Below are 26655 nucleotides of genomic sequence, written 5' to 3'. Positions count from 1 at the left end.
AAAGCCGTCTTTACGCCAGGGTTCAAGGTACAAAAGTCGTTTTGCTTGGGATATTTGATATTATCGACTTCCTTCTTTATAAATCACTGCAGTGTTTCCTCATTCCCAGAGTCAAATCAGCACTAAGACTGAAGGAACAGGGTGGAGGACAGCCTATCAGTGCAGGTTTATAGAGCAATAATCATATCAGATAAACTATAGACTCAATGACAGAAGTTATCACTGCTGTGAGAGCTGCACAAGGAAACAACAAGTAACTTCTCTCAGGACCCGGCTGAACTGTTTCTGCAGTGTCGATGACTTCACCGCTGAACAAACAGAATTGAGCTGAGCCAAAGCTTAACTGAACGAGGTCAGTAGGAACCACACAGATTTGAACCGAGCGCCGAACGATGGCTGTGCCCACGAGAGTCGTTGGCAAGAGGAGGACGACCATCACAGCTCTGCCTCTCTACTACTCTGGAAACCTGCTGATGAAACAGAGAAAGGAAAAGGTGAGGACAATATTTAAAGCTACGGACTGCAAATGTGTATGTAAGATAAAAAAACAGGACTAGTCACATACTTTATGACGAGATTAAATCCTGTTAAATTTGTGACACTTTTGTTTTTTTCAGAATTTTAAGAAGTACTTCGGAGAGCTCCGGGGAGCCACTCTGTTTCTGTACAAGGATGACACACAGGACACAGTAAGCAAACAGCTTCAACGTCTCTTCTATCTCAAGTTTTACCAGTAACTAATGAACTTCATACTTTATTGATTTAACAGAGAGTTTAACACGTTTACCCAAGAATAGATGTACATTGTTAAGCCTTATAAACAAAGGCAACACTGTTGGATCATATTGTAAGTTACAAGCGATGTGATGTTAGTTTCTTTACTTTGTCAGTACACAGAGAAGCTGGACCTGGAGGAGCTGAAGTCCATGGAGTTAGATTCTCCTTATCAGAAGAAGGAGCCGACTATCTTCACTCTCAAGCTAAAAACACAGGAGTTGCAGCTAAAGGTATGTGTGTGTATGTGTGTGTGTGTGTGTGTGTGTGTGTGTGTGTGTGCGTGCAGTGAAACCTAACATAAAATGTGTCCTGTTTGTGTAACTGTACAGTTGGACAATCCTGACAGAGGAGAGGAGTGGAGGGGTCACATCCTGACTGTGATCAAAGTAAGCAAGCAAACAAACAAACACACACACACACACACCAGTGTTTCACACAGACTGTAACTGAGGATGGGGGGTTACATAAAGTATCTATTAAAAATATTAGAGTCTACATTAACCTGGCATCAGCATGCTTTTACAGAACAACAGCATAAAGAGGCCTACATGAAACACGAGAGGGAGCACTACATTCGCTGCAGGAGAGACGTTACACCAGAGATCTTGTCTCTCTGTGTTTCTCTGCAGAGTATGTGCAAGTGTCAGTAGATGGGAGGTGAGAGTGAGGGGAGATCATCCACTAGTTAATAGATTGAAGATGGCGTCGTCCTCTCAGACAGATAGAAAGAAAATAAAAACTAGAATAGCACAATTAAACTCGATTTTAAACCAACTATAACCTTAGCCATGTGGCAAGAATAATAGAGAAAAAGCTTGTTTGAAACATGTTGCTGGCATCACATTGAAAATAAGCACATATTTTTAAAAAAAGATAATTAAAACAAATCAAAGTTGATGAGGTGAAAAATGAAAGTGACTTCCTGGAGATAGCTGATTGTTGAGTTTCATCCCCAGGTCATGAAATACTGATGTTTTGAGTTGGTGTCCAGTATTTGACAATCTGTGGATGAGACTTAACAACCAACTATCTTTCTCCAGGAAGTTACATTTTGTTACTTTAAAGACACTCTGATGGGTTGATATGTGAGTCTGTCTAATAGACTCTCAGTATAATTGCTGAGTGCTCGTAAAAAAGCAATAACAAACCCTTAATGTCTGAGTTCAAACCTGCTTTAAGAACAGATATAACTATACGTGACTCTGGACAAACACTTGAAGGTTCCTGCTCCACATCATTGTGTGCTTTTTGCACTCTTTTGAAAATGAGTCTTTGCTGTGCGCTGTGTGCGCCAAGCACAGCAAACAACAGGAAACAAGTATATCCTGGTTAATAATTAGGCAAAAACTTTGGCTCATGATGTTTCGATGGAGCCAAATTCCCCTTAAGGCCCATAGTTAAAATAGTTGCTCCAAACAAGGAAGTAGGGATATCTGCAAACTGAAAATAAAGATCCAGATAGTTTGTTAAGTGTGTGACAGAAAAACTGTATCAGTAAATATTTGATGGTGATGATAGTGATGATGATAGTAAGTAATGAGTGTTGACACTGAGCCGTGTTTCCCTGTAGAAAGAGATCCCCAGTAAGCTGCAGCTGCTGCCCGGCCAGATGTTGCAGCTGCAGGACATTCTGGCTCAGGAGAAGAGAAGAAAAACCCCCTTGCCTCGTCCTCCCCTCCCTACCCGACCTTCTTTCCTACTTTCAGCCTCCACCTCCACCTCCACCTCCTCCTCCCCTCCACCGACCAAAGACGAGCCTGACAGAACCACTGTTGTTCCTGCGTAGGTTTCTCCAGACATTTTCCTTCTCAGATTCTTCCTCCTCGTTACCTCCTCCTCCTGACACTGAAGCACTTCCTGTTTTTTCTGCCTTAAGTTGTTATTAGACTTTTTGACGTCACTGACAGTCCTGTTATCTAAATGTGTGTGTGTGTGTGTGTGTGTGTGTGTGTGTGTGTGTGTGTGTGTGTCCCTTGCCCTCTGAAACAATATACCTCCACCTTTATTACCTTCGCAGGCAATGAGGAAGTTTTGATTTCTTCTCTTTGGTTCCTGCAGGTGTTTCTTCAACGTGACCCGGGCAGAGGCAGAGAGGATGTTGGAGGCGAACCCTGAGTATGGAGGCATAATCCTCCGCCCATCCACCGTTACCAACAACTACGCCCTGACGCTCAGACAGCTGATACCCAGGTCTGACGATCCAGCCTCTGACATGCACAGAGTGCAGAATAATGCTGGAGTTTTCTTTCTCATGTCAAAGTTGGTTTTATATATATTTCTGCCACATCAGTGCTATGTAACGTATATTATCGTCTAAAGGGATGAACATTCATTGGCTTCCTGTTCATAGATCTCCATCCCCGTCTTTGTTTTAGTTTCATTTTAGTTTGGTCGGTCTCCTATTGCTGTGTTTTATACTTTAATGTAAAAAAAGAAACCTTATTTGTTTATTTATTCGTTATTTTTTTATTTGTGTATGTGTGAAGTTCTTTGATACTGTGTGTGTTTCAAAAAGTGCTATATTATTAAAGCTTCACTTACTTACTTACTTGTGTTTCAGCGGGTCTGTCATGAAGAACTACAGAGTGGCTGCCAAAGACTCCGGATTCGTCATTGAACTGGAAACACCAGTAAGTCCCACTGAAAGACTGGAAGTAATATCAACTTTGATAAGTTCAACCAAAAATGAAAATCCAGTCGTTGTCTGCTCAACCCAATGTCAATGGAAAGTCCTGTGCAATTTCCACAAAACGACTGAATAAAAACATAAAATTGCTCCATACAGCTTGATGGGCGTAATCCAAGCCTCCAAAAGCCTCAAATTGTTTTGAAGAGATGTTATTTTCACCCTTTTTGAGCTCAAATCTTCACTTCAGCTGCTGAGCTAGAAGTCGCCTGCTTGAAGTGAGCTCATCAGAGCAACAAGGGTGTAAATAATGTCTGTGTGGAGCCATTTTAAGTTTTTATTCAGTTGTTTTTCTACATTTAAAAACAAGTCCCCATCTACTTCAGTTGTTTAGAAGAATGCGTCAACACTGTTTTGCTGTGACGCTCCAGAAATGCTTTCCATCAACATCAGGTTGAGTAGATAATGACTGAAATTTCCCATGATTCATGATTTTAAATACATATATTTACTTCCTGCATAGCAGAGCATCAATCAGGGTCTTTTTTTTTATCAATGAAAAGTTATTATGCTTGAAACGTCCAGCTTGCATCAGTTCACTGTATAATTGCACACATTTCTGTTATATTCATCAAGGTTGGATACTTTAATCACCGGCATGCTGTATGTAGTAGTCATCTAATGTTAATTGTTAAATGTTAATTAAATCTCTGCTTGTCTTCATGTGTCCTCTCCTCTGTAGGTGAACGTCTCCTCCTTGGATGACGTACTTAAATACTTCCTTGAGAAGACGGAGTACCGCCTTCATCCCTACATGTCGTCTCAGCCCTACGACACTTGCATCGGTCAGTAACACCGCTGTAAGAAATTGTCTCTGCTCAGTGTGAAGTACACAACATCTAACGGTGTTTGTGTGTGTTCAACAGATGTGTCACCTGCTCCGGTGAACACCAGCCTCAAGACACCTAAAACGAAAACCATACCCAAGGCTCAAGTGGCACCAATGCTGAGGTCAAACACCAAAGAAGAGCTTCCTCCTCCAGACAAGGCAGCGGAGGGTGAATACGCCATCCCTGATGACCACGTTCCTGACAATCACGATAAGAAGCTGGGTGAGGATGAGTGTGATGCTATCACAGCTGCTTTGGATTTGTATATCAACGAGTGCCTAAAGGAGACTACGGTCTGAATGAGTGACCTTTGTATGTTTTTGTCTAAACTAGTTCAGTTGGATGACGAGCTTCGGAAAGTTTTGAAAACGCGGAGAAATACCCTAGACCCTGAGGCCGAAGAGGAGAAAGTCTATGAGAATCAGACCAGAGACAAACCCCACACAGTTCAGTGGACGAACAAGAAGGTGTGAGGCATGCACCGCTGCTGTCTTGTAATTTAATGTGTAACTTTTTTGGGGCTGATAGATTACCAAGCTCGCCTGTGGACAAACATCATGCCAGCTGTAGTGCTGTGAAAATACGTGCGCTGGTTAAATTAAAATGAAAGCGGTTCCCCATTTCTGTAACCACAGGCTCTCTGTTTTTGTTCAATAACTGTGGTTTGAAAGTGTCGAACTGAGCATGAGCCAATTTTTGTACAGAGAAGAATCATCGTCTATTTTTGATCGAACTGTAAAATACAAAATGTGTTTCTTCTGTTTCAAAGCATTCAATAAAAAACCACAACCAGGATGATCATTATTCTTTATTCTTCACACGTAGGAGTAAGTCAACATAAATGTTTCAAATGTTATAATCATGTTTTTATAAGTTATTCCGTTAAGATTGTATTTTCATATTTGTCACCATTATCAAGGATCATGTTATAGGTTTAAAGTTTAAGGATCATTCATCACTCAATAAAAGACAGCAAGACTGTGAAAAATATTCAATAAAAAAGAAAAACAAAGACTCTCTCCCTTTTTGTCTCCTCCTTCACTGTAGTGTGTCTCAGAGTACCTGTTTCTCCCTCCTCCCACCTGCCTCACTCACACTTCTTATATTCTGGTCCGCATCACTCTGTCGTAGCAGCCTTCGTGTGAGAAAGACAAATAAAATATCTGTAATAACTTAACATCTCAGGATTTAAAAAATAAAACAGAATAAATTAAGAGGGTCGTTCCCCCAATGAAGACCGCCGCTCCATTGCTGTTGTGACATTACTTCTCGGTGAGTGACAGCTGCAGGATCCTCTCCAGCTCCTCCTCTTCCTCCTTCTGCTGCCTGAAACACAAACGATGATGATTATAATTAAAATGACGACTTCCAGGAAAATATGACGCTTTTTTTTTTTAAGTGTTGGGAAAGAAAATCAATTCACACAAGTGTTGTGATTCTTTCTGTTTTTTTGAAACCAATTTTTTTCAATCCTGAAGTCTCCGCTTTTATCCAGCAGGTGGCAAAATGCATTTGTTGTAATCTATAAATGTTCCTAGACGTCATATCAGTTTCAAGAAAAACAAAGCGTGTGAGGAGGCAAAAAATGGTGAATGGTCTGAGATCTGCAGGGATCCAAAGTCTGGAAACACTTTGCGTATCACACATTACCATGAAATGCAGAGCTAGACATGACTAAATCTGTATCCTAACTCTTTTATTTATTATTAATAGTAATAATAATGTATAAATAATATGAATATGAAATAAAGACCATCTCCAGAAGTGTACGATTCAACTTTTTCCCATCGTCTGGTGTTAAAAAGGAAAACAAAAAGCATCCAGGTGTTATGATAGTAGCCTATCAAATCAGGGGATAAGCATATCTACCTAGCCCTAGTACTGAGGTCATGTTAATGTCTCTCTTTTAATGTTACTCTAGTATTAAGTAAGGTTATATGGTAGCATCAATGCTTTGGAGAAAGTATCTTTGTTTCAGTAAATAAGATAAACAGACACACAAGAACAGTTTTGATTAGAAAAATGCTGGGTTCCCTGCAGGTATTTTTTTTTCAGGAAAAGGTCGTAGATTTGGGGCAGAATTCCCTGTAAATACTAAATATCTCAATATTACAACATTACATTTTTGATAAATTGATCAAGACTGATTGTGATTGGTGGCTCGCTGTGCATGCAGAGCCTACATGTCACTTACAAAAAACAATCTCCATGTAACCAAGAACCCTAAAAACGTAGTAAAAGTAAATTATGTAATATCAGACAGAATAAAATGAAAACTGTGCAAGTTTTCCTTTTGTATCGAGCAGCGGACAGTTGTAGCAGGAAGTGTTGAGTGAATTTGCCTTACTTCACATTACATGTCTTCGATGCTGATACCGTGCAGCCCGAAAAGTTTACGATTTGACTTCCTAAAAGTCGAGGGAACTTAAAAATTAGCAGTGCCTTCTGTTTTTAAATTTCATGTTTTGAGTTTTTCCAAAACTTCATAAATAAATCTGACTAACGAGATGGGACAGATGACAACTAAGAGGTTCCCTTCTCAGATTTTGGTGTTTGGAGATTTTGACGCCGACTGTGTCGCAGATGTCATCTGTCGAGTTTGAAATGGAAGAGCAGACTGCGGCACTCCCTGCGTGTTCACACTCAGCTTGAAATATAAAATATATCTATAAAGAAGAGGAATAGAGGGAGAATGTGGAGAACAGCTGGGAACGAGCAGGCGGCCTACGTTTTCTAAAGCCTACACAATGCGATCCACTCAAAACTGCTTTTGAATACATTCCATGAAGAAAAAAAAAAAAAAAGGTTTACTCTTCTACAATTTTCCATCTCTCACGCCAAGGAAGCACGGTGGTGCGGGAGTGTGAGTTTCCTCCCACAGCACAAAGACATGCAGGTCAGTTGAAACGGCAAACAGAAATCTGGCATTTCAAAAACTGTTCACAATAATATTGGCATCATTTTTTTATATATATGGCGTTAAAAACACCTCTGGGTCACTCAAACGAGGTTTAGTTGATGAGCAGCAACGACAAACTCAAGTTGATTCAAAAAAAGGTCAGCTTTGTCTTTCTCTTGTTAGATAACCTCCTCTTTGTATCCCTCCCGCCTCACCTGCTCATCTCCTCCTGCTCCCGGCACGACAGCTCCATGGCGATGCGCAGCTGCTCGTCGAAACTCGAGGCCACACCAAAGTGTCCCGACAACCTCGGGTCGGTCACCGCGCTGTAGGAGAGCGGGGAGTTGGCGGAGGTGTCCAACGGAGAGACGGAGGAGGGCTGGCTGGGGTCGGCCGTGTCCTCTCCCTCTCTGGTGGCCAGCGAGATGGACAGGGACTCCTGGATCGCCCTGAAAAAAGAGAAAGAAATAAGGATATTAAGACTTAAACCGCTTCATTACAGGATGACTGGGAGCTGCTGGTCCCAGGAGAAGGCGGAGCGGAAAAGCTAATCACTGAACTCTATTTAGAGATGTTTAATTAAATTACTTCACGAGCCACAGGTTTGCCTGAATAGCGAAGAATTAGGAATAAGCAAGAGTTAAGATTCAAGAGGGTTTTACAGTCACAGCTGCAAATACTAAACTTCATTTATTCTCCTCAAAGCCATGCAAGGATAAACTAAGGTGTCTGGATGGCCTCAAACTAGAAACTTGAAAGACAAGGCGTAGAAAAAAAATCAGAAACAAGAGAGATTAAAGCCTAAAGGTCAGCTCACCTCTCCAGCTGAGAGTCCTCCTCGTACAGCGGACTCTGGGGCAACGGACGGCTGTTGGTCAAGGCCTCCCAGATGGTCACCTAAAAAAAAACGCACATTAAGTGTTGCAGCTGGTTTTAGATGTAGGAGAATGGAGACACTACGAGAAAAAACTAACATTAGCTGCGAAAATTTTAAAAAGTTTAGGGATGAAGAGCGAAAAAGAACCAAAAATAGCTTTAACATCAGCGACAAACAGACCACGCCTGGTGAAATATGTAACGAAGCTGCCAATAAATTAAAAGAGGTGTGAAACTGTAAAAAGATGACGAGTAGGATAAAAAAGGGAAGAATCAGGTTTACTCTGACCTGGTCGCTCTCTGTGCCGGCGTCCAGCAGGCTCTGCTGGATAGCAAACTGCAGCAGGTTGTCATCCTCATCCCTCATCGGCTCGCTGCGGCCTGGACCGAGGGTGGTGTAGTCTGCCGGCGGCTCGAACACTGAAGGGTCCACCTCGCAGTGGAAGGGATGGACAGACTGACCTGGGTGAAGACGAGTTACAGCATTACTGTGCTCTGTTATGGGAACAGCTTCACCTGCCTGCACGCCCTTTATTGTCCTTTTATTGAGTCTATAACTAGTGTGTGTGTGTGTGTGTGTGTGTGTGTGTGTGTGTGTGTGTGTGTGTGTGTGTGTGTGTGTGTGTGTGTGTGTGAGAGTCAGCAGTCACCAGCTTCCTCGGAGCTCTCTGGTTTGTGAACCGTCACAGAGCTGACCGGCTCGTCGCAGCCACACAAGTTACTGAACGTCACTCTGGCGTTCAGCACGTGAAACAGGGGAATTTCTGGAGGACAGACAGAGTTTCTGATTAAAAAAAGATTTAAACGGCTGATTATCTCTGTCACACGAGTGGGCGGTGAGAATGAAAACATACTGTGAGAAGAGGAACGTCACGATTCTCAAAAAACTATGATTCAATTAAACTTTTCAGTCATTGTTAGACTATTAAGTCTTGATTTAGACTTCCTTCTAACTTTCTTTTATCAGACAGTTTGTTTGTGCTGGATGTCTTATGTTCTTCTCAGTCGAACTCTGTACGTTGTGTTAATTGTTTGTACTGTTATTGTTATTGCGCTGATTCTCTGCTACGACCTGCCGAGGGACTACAGATGTGAATTAGCTTGAAGCTACAATCTGGTACGGTGCATCAAACAGAGCTGAACGCTGTCTGCTTTAAATGAATAAACTTCAATAACACAAAAAGAGCAGTCACTATATGGCAGAGGGATACTTTACAACAACAGCTTGAGTTTCTTCACCTGTGTGTGTGTGGACTGGCTGCACACACAAAAAGCATGAGGCACGTATAAAAAGGCCTGCATCTGGTACTCTGTACGTTGTGTTAATTGTTTGTACTGTTATTGTTATTGCGCTGATTCTCGACACGTGGGCTTGAACCGGTTTAATTAACTCGAGACATCCATCTAGCTACAGGAAATGGCGCAGGCGCTGCGACCTCTCATACCCACCTATCTTGACAGGGAAGCCTGGCGGCAGGCGCAGGGTGATGAAGTCACGCAGCTTGGCAAAGTGGGCGTTGGAGATGGCCATGAGGTCGATGATGGGTGTCACCTGCTCGGCCAGAGACAGAGGGTGACTCTCACTGAGCCACAGAGTCGCTTTAAACCTGGAGAAACAGACAGAGACATGGAGACAAGATGTATAAACTGCCGTTCTAAGCAAACTGCTCCATAAAGAAATCGTTAAGTGGTGAATGTTAACGCCATTTGTTTCCACATCTGCATCGTACTTCTGGACTTTGCTCGTCAGCTCGACAGGACGTCCGATGTCTCGGCCGTTCAAGTTGAACTCCGGGTTGAAGTACTCCTCAGCTGTGATGGCCGTGGGGTTGTGAGGACTGGCACACTGGGACACGTTACTCTGTCGGAAACACAGAGGGAGCTATAAGTGCCGAAGCTCATCAAAGAAAGCTGCGGGTGGTGTGGGCGGATGTGACTCTGCGGAGACTCTTACCCCATTGTGAGCTGTGTGTTGTTCGGCAATCCCCAGGAAGGACTGCAGAGGAGTCTTTGAGCCTGTGCAGGAATAATGTTGGGACATCATCATCATCATCGTCTATTTTTTGCCCTATTAGGACGGCAGGGGATACATCTGGAGCATCAATAATATGATAATGCACCGAGGAGAAGATAACTGTACATCTAGATCTCATATCTCACAGCTTAATCTTACATTTAAGGAGGCTCAGGCTGATTTTCTGGACAAATGACATTTCCTCCTCACCACTGTAGTTTTAAGTGCAGGAAAAGGCCTTAGTGTGTGTGTGTGTGTGTGTGTGTGTGTGTGTGTGTGTGTTCACCTTTGCTCCTCGACTTGTCCTGGTCTGATAGATGCTCCGTCCTTGACCGAGTCACCAGCTCCACATTGGTGGCACTGTAAACCTGAACACGATGACGCACAAAGGAAAAACACTCTTGAATGTCTCCTGGTCTATCTCTGACACAGATCTAAAACCATCTGAACTAGGTTGGCTCGGCGGTCGCTCACCTTGGCTTCATACCCGCTGACTACTTCACTCTTCTCGGAGCGCCAGCCCCAGATTCCTGACTTGTTCCTGAACAAGCGAAGAGATGAAAGTAAAGCAGAGGCAGATATCTGCACGCGGCTCGCAGGAACAAACGAAACAAAAACAAAGATCTCGACGATTTCGCTCGTTTACCGTTCGAAGGCAATGTTGCGTGTGTTGAGGTGCGTTGAGACGATGGGCGACGTGAGTCTCTGGGCCGTGTTCTCCTGCGACGGCTGCATGGCCGCCAGGAGGGAAGGCGCGTCACGGGGAGACAACACGAGCGGCTCTGTGTACACCACCTGCTTCTCGTGGTCCACCTCCATCACTACGGCCCCGTCGTCTGGGAGGAGGAGCACACAGGTGAAAAGGAAAGGCAGACAAAGCAACTGTTGATATCAGAGAACGGCTCAGAGTGAGATGTTTTTGAAGTCTTTCTAGTCGGGCACACACACCTCCGCCCTTGAAGATGTAGCTGCGTCGTCCTTTCAGCCAGGTCATGTGTTCGAAGCCCAGGAGGGTGGTGTCCACGCGGAGGCACGAGCCGCTCTTCCACACCCGGTAAACATCACTGGGACACACCTTCGACACCAAGGGCACTGAGAGGAAGAGTGAGGAAGAGGTTAAGAGGCAAGAAACAAAGAGGCAAAGAGAAAGAGGAAACCAAACAGGGAGTGGCCAAAGGGCAGCGAAGATTAAATGTTTTTTCTGTCAACTTTCTCGCCATATCTTGTTAAATAAAACTGGATATAATGCTTTTTTTCTTTTATTTTTAGGATTTATTTGTGGCCTTTTTGGCTTTATTTTGATAGGAGAATGACAGGAAACAGGGGGGAAGAGAGATGAGACGACATGCAGCAACAATCAAACCATTAGTTGTAAACTGTGAAATGAATCTCCAACTGTTTGAATAAATGATAAAGTGGTTTGAGTAATTATCTAAGAAGAAAAATGTCAACAAGCTTCTTCAATGTAAATGTTTCCTGGTTTCTTTACTCCTCCAAGACAGTAAACTGAAAATCTTTGGTCTGTGGACAAAACAAGACACATTTTTCACCATTTTCTGACAGTTTTTAGACAAACAGTGGAAATAACCATTAGGTTCAGCTTTCAGTTTCTATATCGTTTCAGGTTAATGGTTATTGTTATATCCTGATATGGCGTAAGTGTCGTCTTCTCCTGGCTTTAAAGGCTGCATTACAGTAAAGTGATGTCATTGTCTGAACACTCTACCTGCTCTAATACTCGTCTTTACCCACTTAGTCATTATATGTATATATTAGTTAATGTAAAGAGGACACATTAAGAAGCATTATGGGTTTGAGATTACATATGTGAGGATGTTTAATGTACTTTAAATACTGGTTGGTGATTACACAGCCGGTTTAAGCTGTAAAACATAATCAACTGTTTGCGTGAGCGTATCCTGAAGATTAGACAGGAAACACAGGAAACCACATTACACTTCAGGCGGAGTCCTGGTGGCTGGTAGCGGGTCATATTTTGATCAAACTAACAGGCGTAAACATTCGTATCTGTCAGAGTGTGCTGAGCGACAGCTGCTCCCCGGGGAGCTGTCCAACCAGCCTGGTGCTGAAACTGACCTCTGTGACGACACATCCACCAAAACACACTCACCCCAGCTGGTGAACTCCCACTTCATCTCCACGTAGAAGTCCCGCGCCTGGAGGAGACCAGGGAAACTTTTTATTACTTATGACAAAAGCTAAAAAAAAAAAAAGGTCTTCCAGTGAGATGCACCATGTTTTCATGTTTGTGATTCAATCAAGCGTGTGAACATGTTGGGAGCACACAGTGACCGTGACGAACGAGACGTGTTGACACAGCACTTTTAAACTTCATCCCCAGCTCAGAGAAATCCTGCAGCAAATGTTTACCGAAGCTTTGAGGCGTGGCTGAGGGCCGGGGCGTGTTGCTCTGGCTTGACAGGTGGAATTTAAGACCTGGAGGCTTAAAGTTTTTGAGTCAGACGGCTGGCTGAGCAGCAGTCGTACCTGTCTTAGTTTGCTGAGCAGCTCTGGGATGCCTGCCAGTCTCTCTGTGGCACGTTTGAAGTCTCTGTACTGAAGCACCAGCTGAACCAGCTCAGGGTCCCCGGTGCTCACCGCCTCCTGCAAGACTGAAACACACATCCACAGTTAATAAAGACAGTGGGTGCTTCTCATCCCCCCCCCTTTTGTGAAGCTTTGAGAAGACCCAGCAGAGCACTCACTGGTCCAGCCCTGCGTGGTGCAGTGTGTTGGGTCTGAGGAGTGCCTGAGCAGCACCCGGGTGGACTCCAGGTGGCCCAGACACACAGCCAGCTCCAGCGGGGTGCGCCCCCTCGGATCCAGGCGCTCCACATCCTGCTGCAAGGAAGCAAACACACGAGCAGCATCAGCGCAATGCAGTGTGCGACCTAACAAACGCATCTGTAAAAAAAAGAGGGAAAAAAACAAAACACACACACACAAAAAAACAGACACCCCATCATCCTCCATCCAGCTGCGAGATGAAAAACCTCCTCACTCACCTCGCTCTTCTGCAGCTCTCGATCCAGCTCCAGATACTGATTGTTCCACACCAGGAGGTGCAGAGGAAACGCTTCGTCTTGAGCCATGGTTGTCGTCCGCTCGTCAGTTAAACGGGAGTAAAGCTATGTTTGTTTAAAAAAAAACGACTGCTGCAGCCAACAAATCGCAGTGACACCACAGCGGGTACTTCAGCGGTGGTCGGCACAGCTGGTTAAGCTAGCTAGCAGAAAAATGGGTAAACGCTAAAATAAAGGAAAGAAAAGAAAAGAAAGAAAAGTGTGTCGCTGGAAAAACAAAACTGTCACTTCACAAATCTCTCCAGGTGGTTGACGCTAGGCAGCAGACAAACCAAAATATCGTGCGTACCTATTTAAATTAGTGGGCTGAGTTAGCCCGGCTAACTCAGCCCACTAATTTGTTGTAGCTAGTTAACGTTAACTAACGGCTAGCTGAGCTAATGTTAGCTAAGTGGCTAATAACAACATTGTTTCCTGCTCCCGTTTTCCATTAGTCACAATGCGAGGAAGCTAATTTAGCAGGGCGAGGATGTATCTTCCAAGTCCGGTCATTTTTTTCACCATGGGTGTGTTCAGGAGAAATACAAAAATGAGGGGTGAAATCGCCGGCTGGAGTTTAGCTAGCGCTAGCTACCCCGCCGCTGCTGCCAGCGTCCCCTGTTTATATCGCAGGGATGCTCCGGTCCGTCAGAAATAAAGCCAGAAGAAACGGCCTTTATTCCGGTTTCACATCCAGGTCAGTCGAGTTGGGCAGGAGCCGATAGATGTTGATGACAGCTGCAGCCGAGAGCACTTCACTTCTCCTGCCCTGCCCCCGGCTAACGATCATGAAACCCAGATCTGACAAATGTTTCCTGTGGAAAACTCAGCTGTGTAACGAGGGAGCACAACAACAGCAGCTGCAGCAGCGTTACTTCTTTATTTATTTATTTATTTATTTTAGTTGTCGCTTTATTTCCAGGTTATGGAGAGAGGCTGGGTGGAGCCAGGGAGGAGCTGACATGAGATGTGATCCTGCTGTACAGATCGAAGAGACATCTGAGCAGTGAAGTGTTTTTAATTTTTTTATTTTTCTTGAAAAATAACACAAATAACATAACGTGAAAAAGGCTTCTGAAAATAATTACAATGCTACAGGATTCCCGTTTTGATACTCGAAAAGAGGAAAAAAACACATTTACACAAAAGTATATATTTATATACTTATATTCATTTTGAAGGGGGTATGGCCAGGAGGAGATCCAGTCTGCGAGGAGACCTTCTGATATTGAACCACTACACTTGAACAAAGAAATGAGCAACACCTCCGCCCAAAAAAATAAATCATACATCTCTACGTTGTATTGGACAAGGTCATGAAATTCAGTGAAAAGTAGATACTCACATTTTTCATCCATGGAAAGAAAAAGATAAGTGTATCAAAGAGGGGCGGGGGAGCAGTTTCATCTAGAATATTAACACTTTTGCTCTAAATGTCGTCTCTGTACAAAAACAAAGCAAGTTTGGAAATAATAGCACCTGAAGTCTAGCGGTTGTTTGACGATGCACCATTTATCTGACACCTGAACCCTCGGCTTACCCACGTCCACGCACTTACTACAACCTGCCCTCCCGCTGGGGTGAGGTCTCGTCGATTGCCTCTCACACTGTCTTTATTTTTTTTACCCTTTTATACCACATCCACTCCACGTCCACGTATGCTTATAACACTGGACTACTGCCGCACAAAAGTGCTTTATTAAGCTGAACATAAGACTGGTGAACACAAGGCCGTTCCTGTCACCCACTTTACAAGCTGTGATGTGAAAGACCGGTCACCTTTTAAAAAAAAACAACTCAAGCATAGATGTGCATAAAGCATAAACCATCAACTTAACGTCCGCTCTCTTGTGTGTCAAAAAAATAAAAATAACTGGAGCACCCAAATGTAGCCGGAATCAAATGAGTGAAAATTATCCATTTGATAAATAAGACTTTATGGGGATCTGCCGAACAGGACGAAGCCGTTTTTAACCCCCCGTCATGAAACTCAAAAAGTCTTTGCTGATCACCTTCTCAAGGCAGGATCGGAGTCAAGACTGGTGTCTGTCCACAGAGGAGCTGAGCGCTCGGTTATCCGAAGGATGTGCAGGATACAGCTAATTAATTGCCCGTTCTCCCACTTCTGGCAATTAACAAAAAAACAAAGATATTTTTGCTCTTTCCACACAAAATTATTTCCCAAAAGAACAACAGAAAAAAGCTCCTGAGTCTCATTTTAGGTACACTGGAAAAAAAAAAATGTATATGAGAACCCCTTTCACCAACACCAGTTACGTGAGTCCCAGTTTAGACCCCACCCCTCCTTGTATGTGTTACACGTGCATGTGAACTTCCCTGCCAGTCTGAGTCCTTTGTGTCACACAGTTTCACATCCGGATCAGCTCTCTTGTCTTTGCACCCAAAAAAAAAATTCACCTCTGCCGCCAGAGGAGGCGGCGGGTGCTTAGGATATCCTCTGGATCAGTTTTTCATCTGATAGGCAGTAGAGCATGTTGACCGACAGCTCGGAGATGAGAGCCTCGCAGGCTTTGCGGGAGACGCCTTTGCAGCCTCGCAGGTCGAGCAGTGAGATGCAGGAGAGGCGGCGGAGATACTTTAGACACGCGTCTGTCAGTTTACTGCAGCCTGGAGGAGAAACAGGTAAACAGACGCTTCAGTACTGGTAAAATAACACTAATGCAACGTGTGTGTCTGTGTGTGTTTTGTGTGATCAGTCTCTCACCTCCCAGGTTGAGTTCTGTGAGCGTGTTTCGGGTGGACGAGCCCACTGCAGTCAGCAGGTTGATGGAGTGGTCGGTGAGGCTGTTGCAGTGGGAGAGGTCCAGTTTTGTTAAGTGGGGCATGTGACGGATCACCAGGCGCAGAGTGGAGTCGCTGATGTCCAGGCCTGCTAGTCGCAAACACTGCATGGTCCGCAACTGACTGCGATTGTCACAGCCTGAAACGAAAAGAGAGACGATGATGATGATTGACGTAACAGTGATAACGGCATCTATCTGTAGCCGCCGAAGCTGCTCTGTCCTCACCTGGAGGAGTGACGAGATCCCTGATCTGAGAGTCTTTGACCCCGTCTGCATACCGCAGGTCCAGAGAACGGAGGAGAGGGCAGCCAGAGGAGCAGAGAGCTGAAATAGATGACCAGGAACAACCTGACACCATCAGATCCTTCAGCCCTGAAAAACCAAGGGAAGCTTTGTGTTTAACGGACGTGAAGGAGGACAAACTTTTGGTGGAGATGAGACTAATTCAGATTTCACTTAAAAACCCTGGCCTTGTGTGTATATGTGTGTGTGTGTGTGTTTATATACCAGGCAGGCGTCCAACAAGCCAGTTCAGCTGCTTTTTGGAGATGTTGGTCCAGGAGAGATCGAGCGTGACCGGCTGTCTCTTTATGATGCCTGTTAGGGCCTGAGGAGTGATGGTGCGTTTGATGCTCAGGTCAATACATGCCCAAAGCCGTTTGTCTAAGCACCTGCAAACAAGCACACACACACTCGGGATGAGCACATCCATCCGAAGAGTTGTCTCCCAAAGACACTACACGACACTATACATGGATAAACACTAATGAGTTTGAAATACAACAAGATTTAAATCCACGTATCCATGTTTAAAAGGAAATAAAGTCATCTGTCAATAACAACTGACAGATGTCTTATTATCGTCCGTTTACAGAGAAGGCAGACGCATTAGTTTGTTGCAGCCGGCTAGTTCATGTTCACACTCTGCAGCTACACATTAAATGAGCTGAGCGCAATATATCACGTGTTAATTAATCGTATCTGACCGTTCAATTAACAGCTGTAGCCTTGATTCACAACGATTGAGTTTAATTGGGGGATTCTTTAATTGAGGTGATCAGCCACTCCCCACCCTGTGTCTCTGTTGAACTACACAAAGTGCAGCGTTGTTACAGACTGATGTCTCTCTCCACTTTCTCTTTCACAAACAATCTTCAGCAGGATTCACACACCAGCTCCAGAGAGCAGAAAAACTTTTAATTGTTATCAAAGTGATGTTAAACAGCTGTGATATTTGACATTTTAACGGAAGATAACCTGATGAAAGTCTAAGTACCGAAACGTTGTCATTAAACTTAATTGCAAATGAAGTGGACAAGGTGCAGGAGTTTTTTTTCCTGATCTTGTCGGCCCTCGGTCTTCTCCTACGCACCTGTCGATTTTAAGGTGTGCAAAAGCTGCACTCTGTCATTTAAACTGGAGAAAGTGACAAACATTTGAATATTTCCATTAGGAGCAATAGAAATAATATGCAAATGAAAAGGTTTGATCAGAGATTTGTCTCCTAATAAAGTTAATCAACTCAACGTTCTCATCTTACCATTTGTACCAGTTCTTGCAGACAGCCATGCAGACGCAGAGATCTGCTCGACTTAAGTAGCGGAAGACAGACACCCACACCTCCCTCTCGCAGCCCGGCCCACTCCCACCGTTCTCCCTGTCCGCCTCGCTCCCTCCCTCCTGCAGGGCGGACAGAGGGATGCGGAGATGAGGAAGCTCAGACGTTGAAGAAGAGGAGGCGCCATTGCTCAGTTTAGCGGGCCTGCTCGGCTTTGCTATTTTAGAGGCCTCGGGCCTCTCTGGGTGAGAGGTACGAGTGATTGTGAGTCCACTGCGAGTGTGTGGTGATGTGTGCCTATTGGATTGCTGATCGGGACACGGGCCACGATTTCTAATGGGGGGTCTGACGAGGGCTCTGGTCTGGTTGTGTATTGTGGAAGTGGCAGTTTGAGGGGCGACAGCCTCTAATTTGGGGACAATTGCTGTCGGGTCCCGCTTGGCCCTGGTTGGCTTTTGAAGTGTCACTTTAAGATAGGAGACATCTTTCCCCCCAGTTTGACTGTCCTGCTCCATCTCCTCCTCGTCCTCCTCCTCTGCACCGTTTTGGTTGGCCACCTCACCCCCTTCCTCTTCTCTTTCTTTGGCTGCCCGTCCTCCTCTCCTCGACTGTGGCTGGTTCTCCTTATCCAGTCCCCTCCCATTGTTCTGTCCCCTCTCCTCTTCCTCCTCCTCGTCGTCATCGTCGCTGCTGCTGCTTGTGCTGCTGCTGCTGCTGTCCTCACTCTCCTCTTCCATCTCTCCATGGCTTCTACAACTTCTGATTCCTCTTCCTGCTCCGCCTCCCCGCAGCCTCACCCCTCTTCCCCTCCCTCTGCGGGGCTCTCCCTTGGGCTCAAGCACCAGACCGTGGGAAGACTGCTGCTGCTGCTGCTGCTGGAAGGACCCAGTGCCTCCTGGAGAGCCGTGGTAAGAGGAGCCACTGGCCCAGGTGGAGCTGCGGCCTCTGCCCTGAGATAGTCTGCTGGTTGGAGAGCGTAGCCGGGACAGCAACCTGGAGCCCAGCAGCCTGGGAGAACGATCCAGAGACGACTGTTTCTAGAGGGAAGGGCAAAAAGGACAGCAGATGAGAACAAGATAATGCATGTTTCATTTGTTGTTTGGATGAAACTACCTCCTACTATAATGCTACATGTGTGCTGTAGTATTAATACAATGCAATATAGAATCACTGCAGAAATAAGTGGTTTGCTTACCGTTAAGAGTTTGCTGCGCTCCAGTTTTATCTGCAATAAACAGAATGGGGGTTTGAATGAGATAGATGTCAAATACAGACAGATTTTTTCTACTATTTTAAGTCTGAGGAAGTGCCATTATCATATTTGTAGCATCTGCCAGACCAGTTTCAGGGAGACCGAGATGTTTCATCAAGGTAACGCTTAGATTTTAAAAGATCTGTGTAGATTTCATAAAACACATTTAAAGCCATCTAAGATCTACACCTTACCCTCTTCTTAAGTCTGAGCTCCAGTGCACTTGCTCGCTTGCGGTTCTGCTGATGCTGCAGTAGCAGTTTCTGAGAAGGTGGCGGCACTGTGGGTCGGGGTGTGGGCCTGCTTCGTTTCCCTCGTCTCACCCCTTCACCGACACCAATGCCTTCCCGGTACGCAAGTTTGGACAGTGGCAAGGAGGTGGAGCCCTCTGATTCTTCACTTTCTTCATCGCTGGAGGACTGGTGTGGAAAAGATGGGGAAGGATGGTGGGTGGGGTTGAAAAAGAGGGGTGTCATTGTTAATATGAGGATCAACATATATAATATGGCAATTCTCAAGATACAGAGGTGAGAAGTGTGTGTTGGTACCTCTGATGAATCTTTGCCTTGGTAACATTTGGGACATTCCCAGCAGCTGGGTAAATCTTTGTTGATCTTCCCTTCACCAGGTTCCTGAAGCAGAGAACAGCAGAGAAGCCGATTTGTGGGCAGCAAAACAAACCATGCAATCATTGGATAATGTATGAATGTATTGACTTCACTATGTCAGAAGATGATTACCTTAATGCATTGACGATGGGCGATCTGCGAGCAGACGGAGCACTCCATGAGCGAGTGAGTGCTCGGATCTGATTCATCCGATTCCCCTTCTCCACATATGGTACATCGCGCCGTGTTCGGCAGGGCAGGCTGCAGGAAAAAATAAATGTTTCAGACTATATAACAAGATTACGTTTGACTTCAGTAATTCAACACAATTTTGAGTTAGCAGCCTAAATCTTTCTCCGAGTATACAACAGTTATAAGTTCAGATGGGCAGCATTATGTTGTTCCACACACACTAAGACAATGATGGTATGATGACTCACAGCGAGACACTGTCTCATAATACAGCTCTTCTTCATGCGTCCAGGCCCACCAAACTTCCTCATGTCTTGGCAGTAGTGGCAGTTGCCGCACTCCTTCCTGCAGCAGGCGGCACAGCGCTTGCACCTCACCCGTCTGCGCCTCAGGGCTGAGATGGAGGAGCGTTTGGTGCGCCTCTGGCCAAGAGGCTTGTGGTGGGTGGGACCCAAGCGAGGACGGTAAATGACGGGGGGAGGGGGAGCTGGGGGCTGGTACCATGCTGGCTGCATCAGGGACATCAGCAGGAAAGGCAAAGAAAAAGTTGGTGAGAATTACACTAATAATGTGAAGAAATAAACAATATATTTTAAGTAAAATCTATTTTATCCGTCTAAGACTGAGTGTGAGAGTTTTTTAACATGAATTATACATTAAAAAAGTGAGAGTTAAAACTAACTGAAGCAGTAGTTGTAAATATCTGTTCACAAACAAATCCTCAGAAGTTACCGGAAGGAAGTTTGTAAAATATTAATTCTCTACTTACTCTTTCGGGCCACTTCACAATGGGCTCTCCAGTGTAGGACAGCTTGGGTATATCATCGGCGTGCTCCTTCAGAACAGCCTGGACAAGTCGAGCAGTAAGATAAAATACTCAGTATATCTGTACTTTGAATTAAGTGTAGCCAATGTGCAGGGAGCCTAAGTTGACACCCACCCTCATGTCTTCGAGCAGGGCTGTGGGGTTCCCGATGCCTGCAGGGACACACTTTTTGTGGGCCGGCAGCTCCTCCAGCTTCCCCAAGAGGTTCCACAGTCCCTCCAGCTCAAAGGTAGTCAGCACATGCTGAGGTGCTGTAACATGAGCTGCCTCTTCCTCTTTGATTTCTACATCCTTAAATTCGATCTTCACTTTTTCAGTGTCGCTTTCGACTCCATTGGAGGTGCCATTCCCGGTGTTATCATTGGTTTCGAGGTCAGCCGGGGTCAGTCCTGAAAAGAGAGAGGAGCAGTTGGTTGAAGTTCATGCCAGAGATTGGATTGTATCTGTGTGGGAAAACAGGGTTTGAGGACGGCCATGTTTTCTTGTGTTCTTCTGTCCTTACCTATGCCCAGAGAGTATTTTTGGAACTCAGCAGTGAGGTGGGAGATGTTGGTGAGACAGTAGAGGTATCTCTCCAGGACGTACCAGCACATCTCATAGTAGAACGGGTAACGGAACTTTGGTGGCACCTAGAGGAGGAGGACCGAAAGAGATCAGGGAAAATATGCAAACATAAATGCATATTTTCTGCTCTTGTGCAGTTCCTCTTTATGAGAAGCATTTGTCACAATCTCTGCTTAGAAAGTTGTGGAGGAAATGTTGTGTGGCTGCAGCTTGTACAGCTGAGCAATGAGCACTTCTCCACATCCTTTCAGGAGTGGTGGACCAACGCAGTAAGAACATTGCCACCACAGCTCGAGAAAATTTTAATCTTTGCAGCGAGATTCGCACCATCTGCACCTGTTTTTTACAGCATAGATTAGTGTTTAAACAGTGTTTCACCCTACAGAGTCTGAAAGATAATTTAAGGAGGTGGATACAGTGTTTCTTCTACATTCATTCAGTAAGAAAATTGTCACAAGAGCTAGATAAAATGGAAGATTGAGCCTTGTAATCTACAGCATAAGGCACCATAGAAGTAGCCAAGTAGTCAAATGAACTACTATTCACTTTTTTGTGCCGTTGCAAATCTCTGCTCATATGTTACCTAACATAAAAGTTACAGCTTTTAAATTTACGACAGAGCGCTGGTGTCTGTGCTACCCGGCAAACGCGAGTTTGGATATCGGTTAAAAATTCTTATAATTAAAGTGACATTGTTGAGACATGATTCTCTCACCACAGTTTTCCTATGATGAGTAATTCCACAGAATAAGACTCTGAATCACGCCTTGCATAATCACAGAATCTAAAGCAATCATCAATGTGTGTCAAGAGGACAGTTATATATAAAACAGCAGTAAGAAGTCTACAGTGATGCGAGGTGCTGCTCACCCGTGTGCGATCCTCAATGCTGTAGATGTTGAGCTGCATGGGGATGTTAAAGCTGTGGAGGAAATTCCCCCCAAACACCAACGTGTCCTCTGGGGTGTACACGGCATGAATCCACCCTACAACACACAAGACACAGGACGCTGGAGGCATGTCTTGGTACAGACAGTGTATGTTTCTGTGTATACAACAGGCCTCTACGTGTCACGGCCGTATTATAGTAGCAAACCTGATGGGATTATGAAGGTGTTGCCCTGCTTGAGCTCTATCCTCTGGCAGTCATGACACTTGTCACCCAAGAAGATGTCTCCCTGCTTTCCTGATAAAACCCAGTTCTCGTACATCTCCAGGTTCTGTGGTGTGGGTGGAATCAGCCAGAACACCTGGAAGCAAGACGAAGCGTTAGCCCACGATTACATTCACCTTTATTCTGGCAGCATGGTGGAAAAAAATGGTTGTCTCTCATCGCAAATAAAACTTTTCTACCGAGTGACTACAGGCATCAAAAGCTTAAAATCTATGGTCATCGTGTTGTGTGACAGACTGACCTTTCCTCCTCGCAGGATGTGGTACCAGACTGAAGTGCCTCCAAAGTCAATGTGGAAATCTGTGAAGCAGCCCTGCACACTCATGAGACAGTACCTGAGAGACAGGACAGAAAACACAATGTGGATTTTAAATAAAAACAGGATAACATGTTCAACGTCAACCAGGCATTGAGAGACTTTGAACTTAATTGAATCAGAAGTGCATCTTAATTATAAAACAATAAACATATATGTTTGGTTTACTTACTTCTGTACTTTGGGATAATGCATGTCTATTATGGCATTAGTGGAGTCTCTCTGTCTCTCCTTGAGATGTCGGGGCCACATGTTGTCCACCCAGTCAATAAGGTCCACCTGGATAGTTAAAAAAAGAAAATTGAATGAATCCAAACGGATTGTTTTTCATAACGCTTTCTGTATGTAGCAAAAAGGTTACCACTGTGACAAAGCCAATCAAAGCGGCAGCTGTTGTAAAACCCTGAGGCGTGGAACTGAGTGAATTCTCACCGAAGATGGTCGTTTGACCAGATTCTCCAGCCTGGTGTGGCTGAACTCCAGGCTGATGACGTTGTAGAGCTTTTCTCGTTCTGACGCCGGCGTCTCATAGTAGCGCCGCCACTGAGCCATTGACATCTCGATTCCCTTCTGGGTGTTCACATCCATCACATCTACGATACGGCGACTACCTGCGAAAGAATTAAAGGGGGGTTAAACAAGTGAGGCCACTGTAATTAAAACCAAATTCATTGTAAATCTAACTAGCTAAAATATACTTCATACTTTTTGAGTGTGATACCCATTATTTCTGATTAAAATACCAAGTGACTACAGCACAACCAATCCTGGATTTTTTTTAAGCCAATCAATAGTTATGAGTTTAATAGTTGTTTTGAATATTAACTTATATTATCAACAAACAATATGTATAGATCCTTTAAATTTTATCTTGAGATACAGACTGAGCATGAAATTGTACAGTCGAAAAAATTTTTACAAAATCAGACCTAGTTTAGTTATATCCCTCCTGCAATTTCCTGTTAGTTATCTGCCAGCATATACACACACACCTATATATATGCAATAAAGCAATGTCATCCAATATATTGGCTTGGCTGATTTATCTACCTCTACAAGCAAAAGGCATTTACTCTGAAAGGGCATAAAACAGGAACTTACCAACAAACAACTTGACATCACTCACGCTGAAATCAGGGTCTGGCATTCTGCAACAGAGAGAGAAATCCTTGAGTTTTTTTTCCTCCAGACGTACCGTCAATAAGATTTATTCCTTGAACTGAAAACTAAGCTAGACTATATCTCAACATAAACTAAAAAAAAAAAAGACTAATCTGTGATGTAACAATTAAAGATTGTGACTTACTGTATGCCAAGGCCATCCCCTGTCTCAAAGACAATGGGGTCCCTGAGCCCTTCTCTCTGGATGTATTCAAATGTGAAATCTATGAGGGAGACATGCAGACAGAGACACAGTCATCAAAAGAAAAGTTACATTAACTAGTATGAACAGGCAAAGACACGTTTATTCGATCAACACAATGTTAAGAATTTCCAGTATCAAGCAACACAGTGCACAGAACACACAGCTGGCCTTAATTATGTTAAACAGCATTAGAGGTGTCCAGCTACGGTTTCCTTGAAATTATACTTCAAAGATCTCCTCTCACCTTTACCCTCCATGTGTTTGATCAAGTCAGAGTTAAACCTGGCGCACTGCAACTTTTCGTCCAGATCGAACGTTCGTTTCCCTTCGATCTCGTCATCTGAGATGCCATCGTCCTGGTAGCGGCGCCGCGTACCCGTACGCTGAGGAGGAAAGAAGGCTTATGTTAACCTTTACATTAGACAAGATGAACAGTATCGTTTGTAGTGAGCCACAGAAAGAGGACAGGAATTAACTGGCAGCGACAAATACATAAGTCTTACTGCTCTGAAGATATTTGACAAAGATGAGTTACAGCAGCCTGTCAAGATCATATCGGTAAAAACTACCATAACAGGGCTGGAAAAAAATGGGGGACGTGCTTGGGAAGAAAAATATAAAAGCTGTAAATTCTGAGCAGTGGGCGCTTAGTCAAAGCCTCAAAGTATCACATCAATACTTTTTAAGGTATAAAACAAAAAATCAGCTGCTGAGTGACAACAAAAATCAACATACATCCAAAAATGCAACACTGCCCAATATTTAAAAAAATGTATTGACTGCAGTCTCATTGCCAAGACATGAGGTGACACCCATATGTCAGTGTTAAAAGGACCAAAATGGCAATATGTGACAAACCTTTCCCCAAGTCAAGGATAAAATCACTATAAATCATTCCAAGCTGATCATCAGTCAGCCAACTACCAAATCAGTTCATGTGGGAACCAAACAATACAGCATTACAATAGCCGGGGTTAATCTTCCACACACTGCCCCCTCCTTTTCCTCCCCTCCTGCCATTCATCCTATGCAGAACTGCTTGGCTAGACAGATGGATCAGGCACAACACCCCCTGCTCTCAGACCTCCCTACCCCCATCCTTTTACCACAAATGTGGCATTACTTAAACTCTGATGCTCCTCACTTTCATAACTGAGGGCTGCACAGTACATATTTATTTGCAGCTGAAAACAATTCAGTAACATGAGAGAAACCCAGGCTGATGTTTTAATATAAAGTCATAAAAATGACAAAGGGAGTTAATGTATTACAATTATGCAAAGATTTATTGGGGGCCTTTATTAAGTTATGGTGTGTTCAACAAATACACCAAGACATGCTTTCCAAAGCCAATCAACAATGTCATAAAAAAAAACAACACTATTATATATTTAGCTATCAATACAAATTAAACCACCACTATTAATAATATTTCTATCCCAGAGAACACAGTGTCAGAAAGCAGTGTGTTAATTATTTTACAGCAAGGGGACACGACTGCAAGGAGGTGAAACAAGGTCACAGCACAAATGCTGTCACAGGTTAGACAGTGAACTTGACTCACTCGTGAACCCAGAGTGTTTGGACAAGTTCATTACCCTTATCAGGGTGCCAGACACAACAGGAGGAGGACCACTGCCATGACACAATGTGCCAAAGGAGAGTGGACCACTCAAGTCAAACACAAAATGACATAATACATAATGCATCGTGGGGTTTTAAAAAGGGGTCTAGCTTCACACGAACACACCTTGAGCAAAACACTCGCATTGTAAACATAAAACAGGTGTTCAGGAGAGCTAACACAGTTAGTTACTCACCAGGCGTTTGCTGTACCGTGTATGAGGATCCTCCATAATCTCTAGAAGACAAACAAAGTTTCGGGAGCAGCGTTAAGTTACATCGATTAAATATCCAGTCGGTGTTGTAGTGTTTCAGTGTGTTTATACACCCTACCGGACAGTAATACACCCCCCTCTCTATGAGTCGAGCCGAGCTAACTAGATAGCCCTGCTAGCGCTAGCCAACAGTGTTGCTTTAGCCAGCGAGCTAAGGTTAGCAACACAAAACATTTACGTTGAACTCGCGTCAGTCTATGAAGACAATTCCCGACTAGAGCAACTACCTTTTCATCGGAACACCTCTAACCAATGTGTCTGTCAGCTGACGCTATTTCGCTGTCGTTATCGGCTAACGTGCACTGCTCAGTTGACAATCCCTTTCATAAGTCGTCGGCTAACGTTGACGCTAGCTTGCTAGCTAGCTGACATTAGCCTCTATACGGCAGTTCTAAGCTTCTTTATCATTACCTCTGCGTTATAACTCCTTTCAACCGTAGTGGTCAAAGTTGCTTCGCAAACTAGAGCGTCCGAGGCCTCTCCGTGAAGTTTCTCCCCATGTTACGCGATAACAGCTGTGTATATCGTTATGTTTATTATTGTGCGATAAAGTTAGGACGATTCGACGCTCCGAGCCGCCATTTTCAGCTGGTCAAAAAACACACACATACACGCAAAACGAAAAAAAAAAAAAAAAAAAAAAAAAAGCTCATGACCCACCCCCCTATTTACTCCACTGCTCCGAGGAATTAGCATACAGCTCCTCTCACTGGATACGGCGTGTGCTATTTAAACACGATTATAATATGTTAATACGCAGGTGTGCTCGGTTCGTCTGCTCCGGGTCGACGCCGGAAGCTTTCTTCTTCGACGGTGCTAATTGCAGTAGTGTTATTAAAACATGCAGATCCTGTATGCAGCACGCTCCACTGCATCATCCTGCTTTATGTTGCTGAAGTACAGGAGCAAGAACAGAAACACATGACTGTCTG

The 26655-nt window shown here is 44.2% G+C and overlaps 3 protein-coding genes and 1 long non-coding RNA gene across 4 annotated transcripts; 2 read left to right on the top strand and 2 right to left on the bottom strand.

Moving 5' to 3' along the window:
• The first annotated feature begins 82 nt into the window (after positions 1-82).
• Positions 83-4983, top strand: LOC311256966 (signal-transducing adaptor protein 1-like). Its single transcript, XM_084352381.1, has 10 exons — positions 83-494; positions 618-689; positions 891-1007; positions 1107-1163; positions 2348-2559; positions 2836-2967; positions 3338-3407; positions 4146-4248; positions 4330-4515; positions 4627-4983. Exons 1-10 carry the CDS (start codon positions 393-395, stop codon positions 4764-4766), a joined length of 1191 nt encoding a protein of 396 aa, XP_084208507.1. The 5' UTR covers positions 83-392; the 3' UTR covers positions 4767-4983.
• Positions 4984-5083: 100 nt separating this feature from the next.
• On the bottom strand, positions 5084-13957 carry ankrd13d (ankyrin repeat domain 13 family, member D). The gene is made up of 17 exons (XM_084352377.1): positions 13109-13957; positions 12809-12944; positions 12591-12715; positions 12214-12259; positions 11031-11174; positions 10729-10918; positions 10557-10623; positions 10369-10450; positions 10023-10084; positions 9799-9929; positions 9518-9675; positions 8719-8832; positions 8358-8530; positions 8010-8089; positions 7408-7641; positions 5560-5619; positions 5084-5428 (listed from the first exon to the last, which is right to left on the bottom strand). Exons 1-17 carry the CDS (start codon positions 13193-13195, stop codon positions 5347-5349), a joined length of 1971 nt encoding a protein of 656 aa, XP_084208503.1. The 5' UTR covers positions 13196-13957; the 3' UTR covers positions 5084-5346.
• A 129-nt stretch (positions 13958-14086) lies between these two features.
• LOC311256971 lies at positions 14087-14449 on the top strand. The gene is made up of 2 exons (XR_014622545.1): positions 14087-14171; positions 14347-14449. It is a non-coding gene; the product is annotated as an uncharacterized lncRNA (long non-coding RNA).
• On the bottom strand, positions 14178-26501 carry kdm2ab (lysine (K)-specific demethylase 2Ab). Its single transcript, XM_084352376.1, has 23 exons — positions 26135-26501; positions 25646-25686; positions 24070-24208; positions 23766-23844; positions 23561-23607; positions 22892-23070; positions 22632-22738; positions 22385-22478; positions 22066-22219; positions 21840-21955; positions 20908-21034; positions 20520-20794; positions 20349-20426; positions 19828-20088; positions 19520-19648; positions 19328-19411; positions 18974-19198; positions 18723-18752; positions 17510-18564; positions 16477-16640; positions 16195-16341; positions 15891-16106; positions 14178-15793 (listed from the first exon to the last, which is right to left on the bottom strand). Exons 2-23 carry the CDS (start codon positions 25679-25681, stop codon positions 15612-15614), a joined length of 3924 nt encoding a protein of 1307 aa, XP_084208502.1. The 5' UTR covers positions 25682-25686; positions 26135-26501; the 3' UTR covers positions 14178-15611.
• Positions 26502-26655: the final 154 nt, after the last annotated feature.

This window comes from Pagrus pagrus (genome assembly GCF_965226575.1).
Source record: "Pagrus pagrus genome assembly, chromosome: 5".
Lineage (NCBI taxonomy): Eukaryota > Metazoa > Chordata > Actinopteri > Spariformes > Sparidae > Pagrus > Pagrus pagrus.
Note: the sequence above shows the minus strand (reverse complement) of the source record. Positions and strands in the feature narration are given on the sequence as shown.

Excerpts from the sequence above, each read along its gene's own strand:
- LOC311256966 (XM_084352381.1), top strand. The coding sequence starts at position 393 with ATGGCTGTGCCCACGAGAGTCGTTGGCAAGAGGAGGACGACCATCACA. Across the intron at positions 1,008-1,106 it reads CACAGGAGTTGCAGCTAAAG|TTGGACAATCCTGACAGAGG; the intron begins GTATGTGTGTGT and ends GTAACTGTACAG. Across the intron at positions 2,968-3,337 it reads CTCAGACAGCTGATACCCAG|CGGGTCTGTCATGAAGAACT; the intron begins GTCTGACGATCC and ends CTTGTGTTTCAG.
- ankrd13d (XM_084352377.1), bottom strand. The coding sequence starts at position 13,195 with ATGGCTCAAGACGAAGCGTTTCCTCTGCACCTCCTGGTGTGGAACAAT. Across the intron at positions 10,085-10,368 it reads GGACAAGTCGAGGAGCAAAG|GCTCAAAGACTCCTCTGCAG; the intron begins GTGAACACACAC and ends ATTCCTGCACAG. Across the intron at positions 8,090-8,357 it reads CCGGCACAGAGAGCGACCAG|GTGACCATCTGGGAGGCCTT; the intron begins GTCAGAGTAAAC and ends GTTTTTTTTTAG.
- kdm2ab (XM_084352376.1), bottom strand. The coding sequence starts at position 25,681 with ATGGAGGATCCTCATACACGGTACAGCAAACGCCTG. Across the intron at positions 21,956-22,065 it reads CACCTTCATAATCCCATCAG|GGTGGATTCATGCCGTGTAC; the intron begins GTTTGCTACTAT and ends TGTGTGTTGTAG. Across the intron at positions 18,565-18,722 it reads AGCGCAGCAAACTCTTAACG|AAACAGTCGTCTCTGGATCG; the intron begins GTAAGCAAACCA and ends CCTTCCCTCTAG.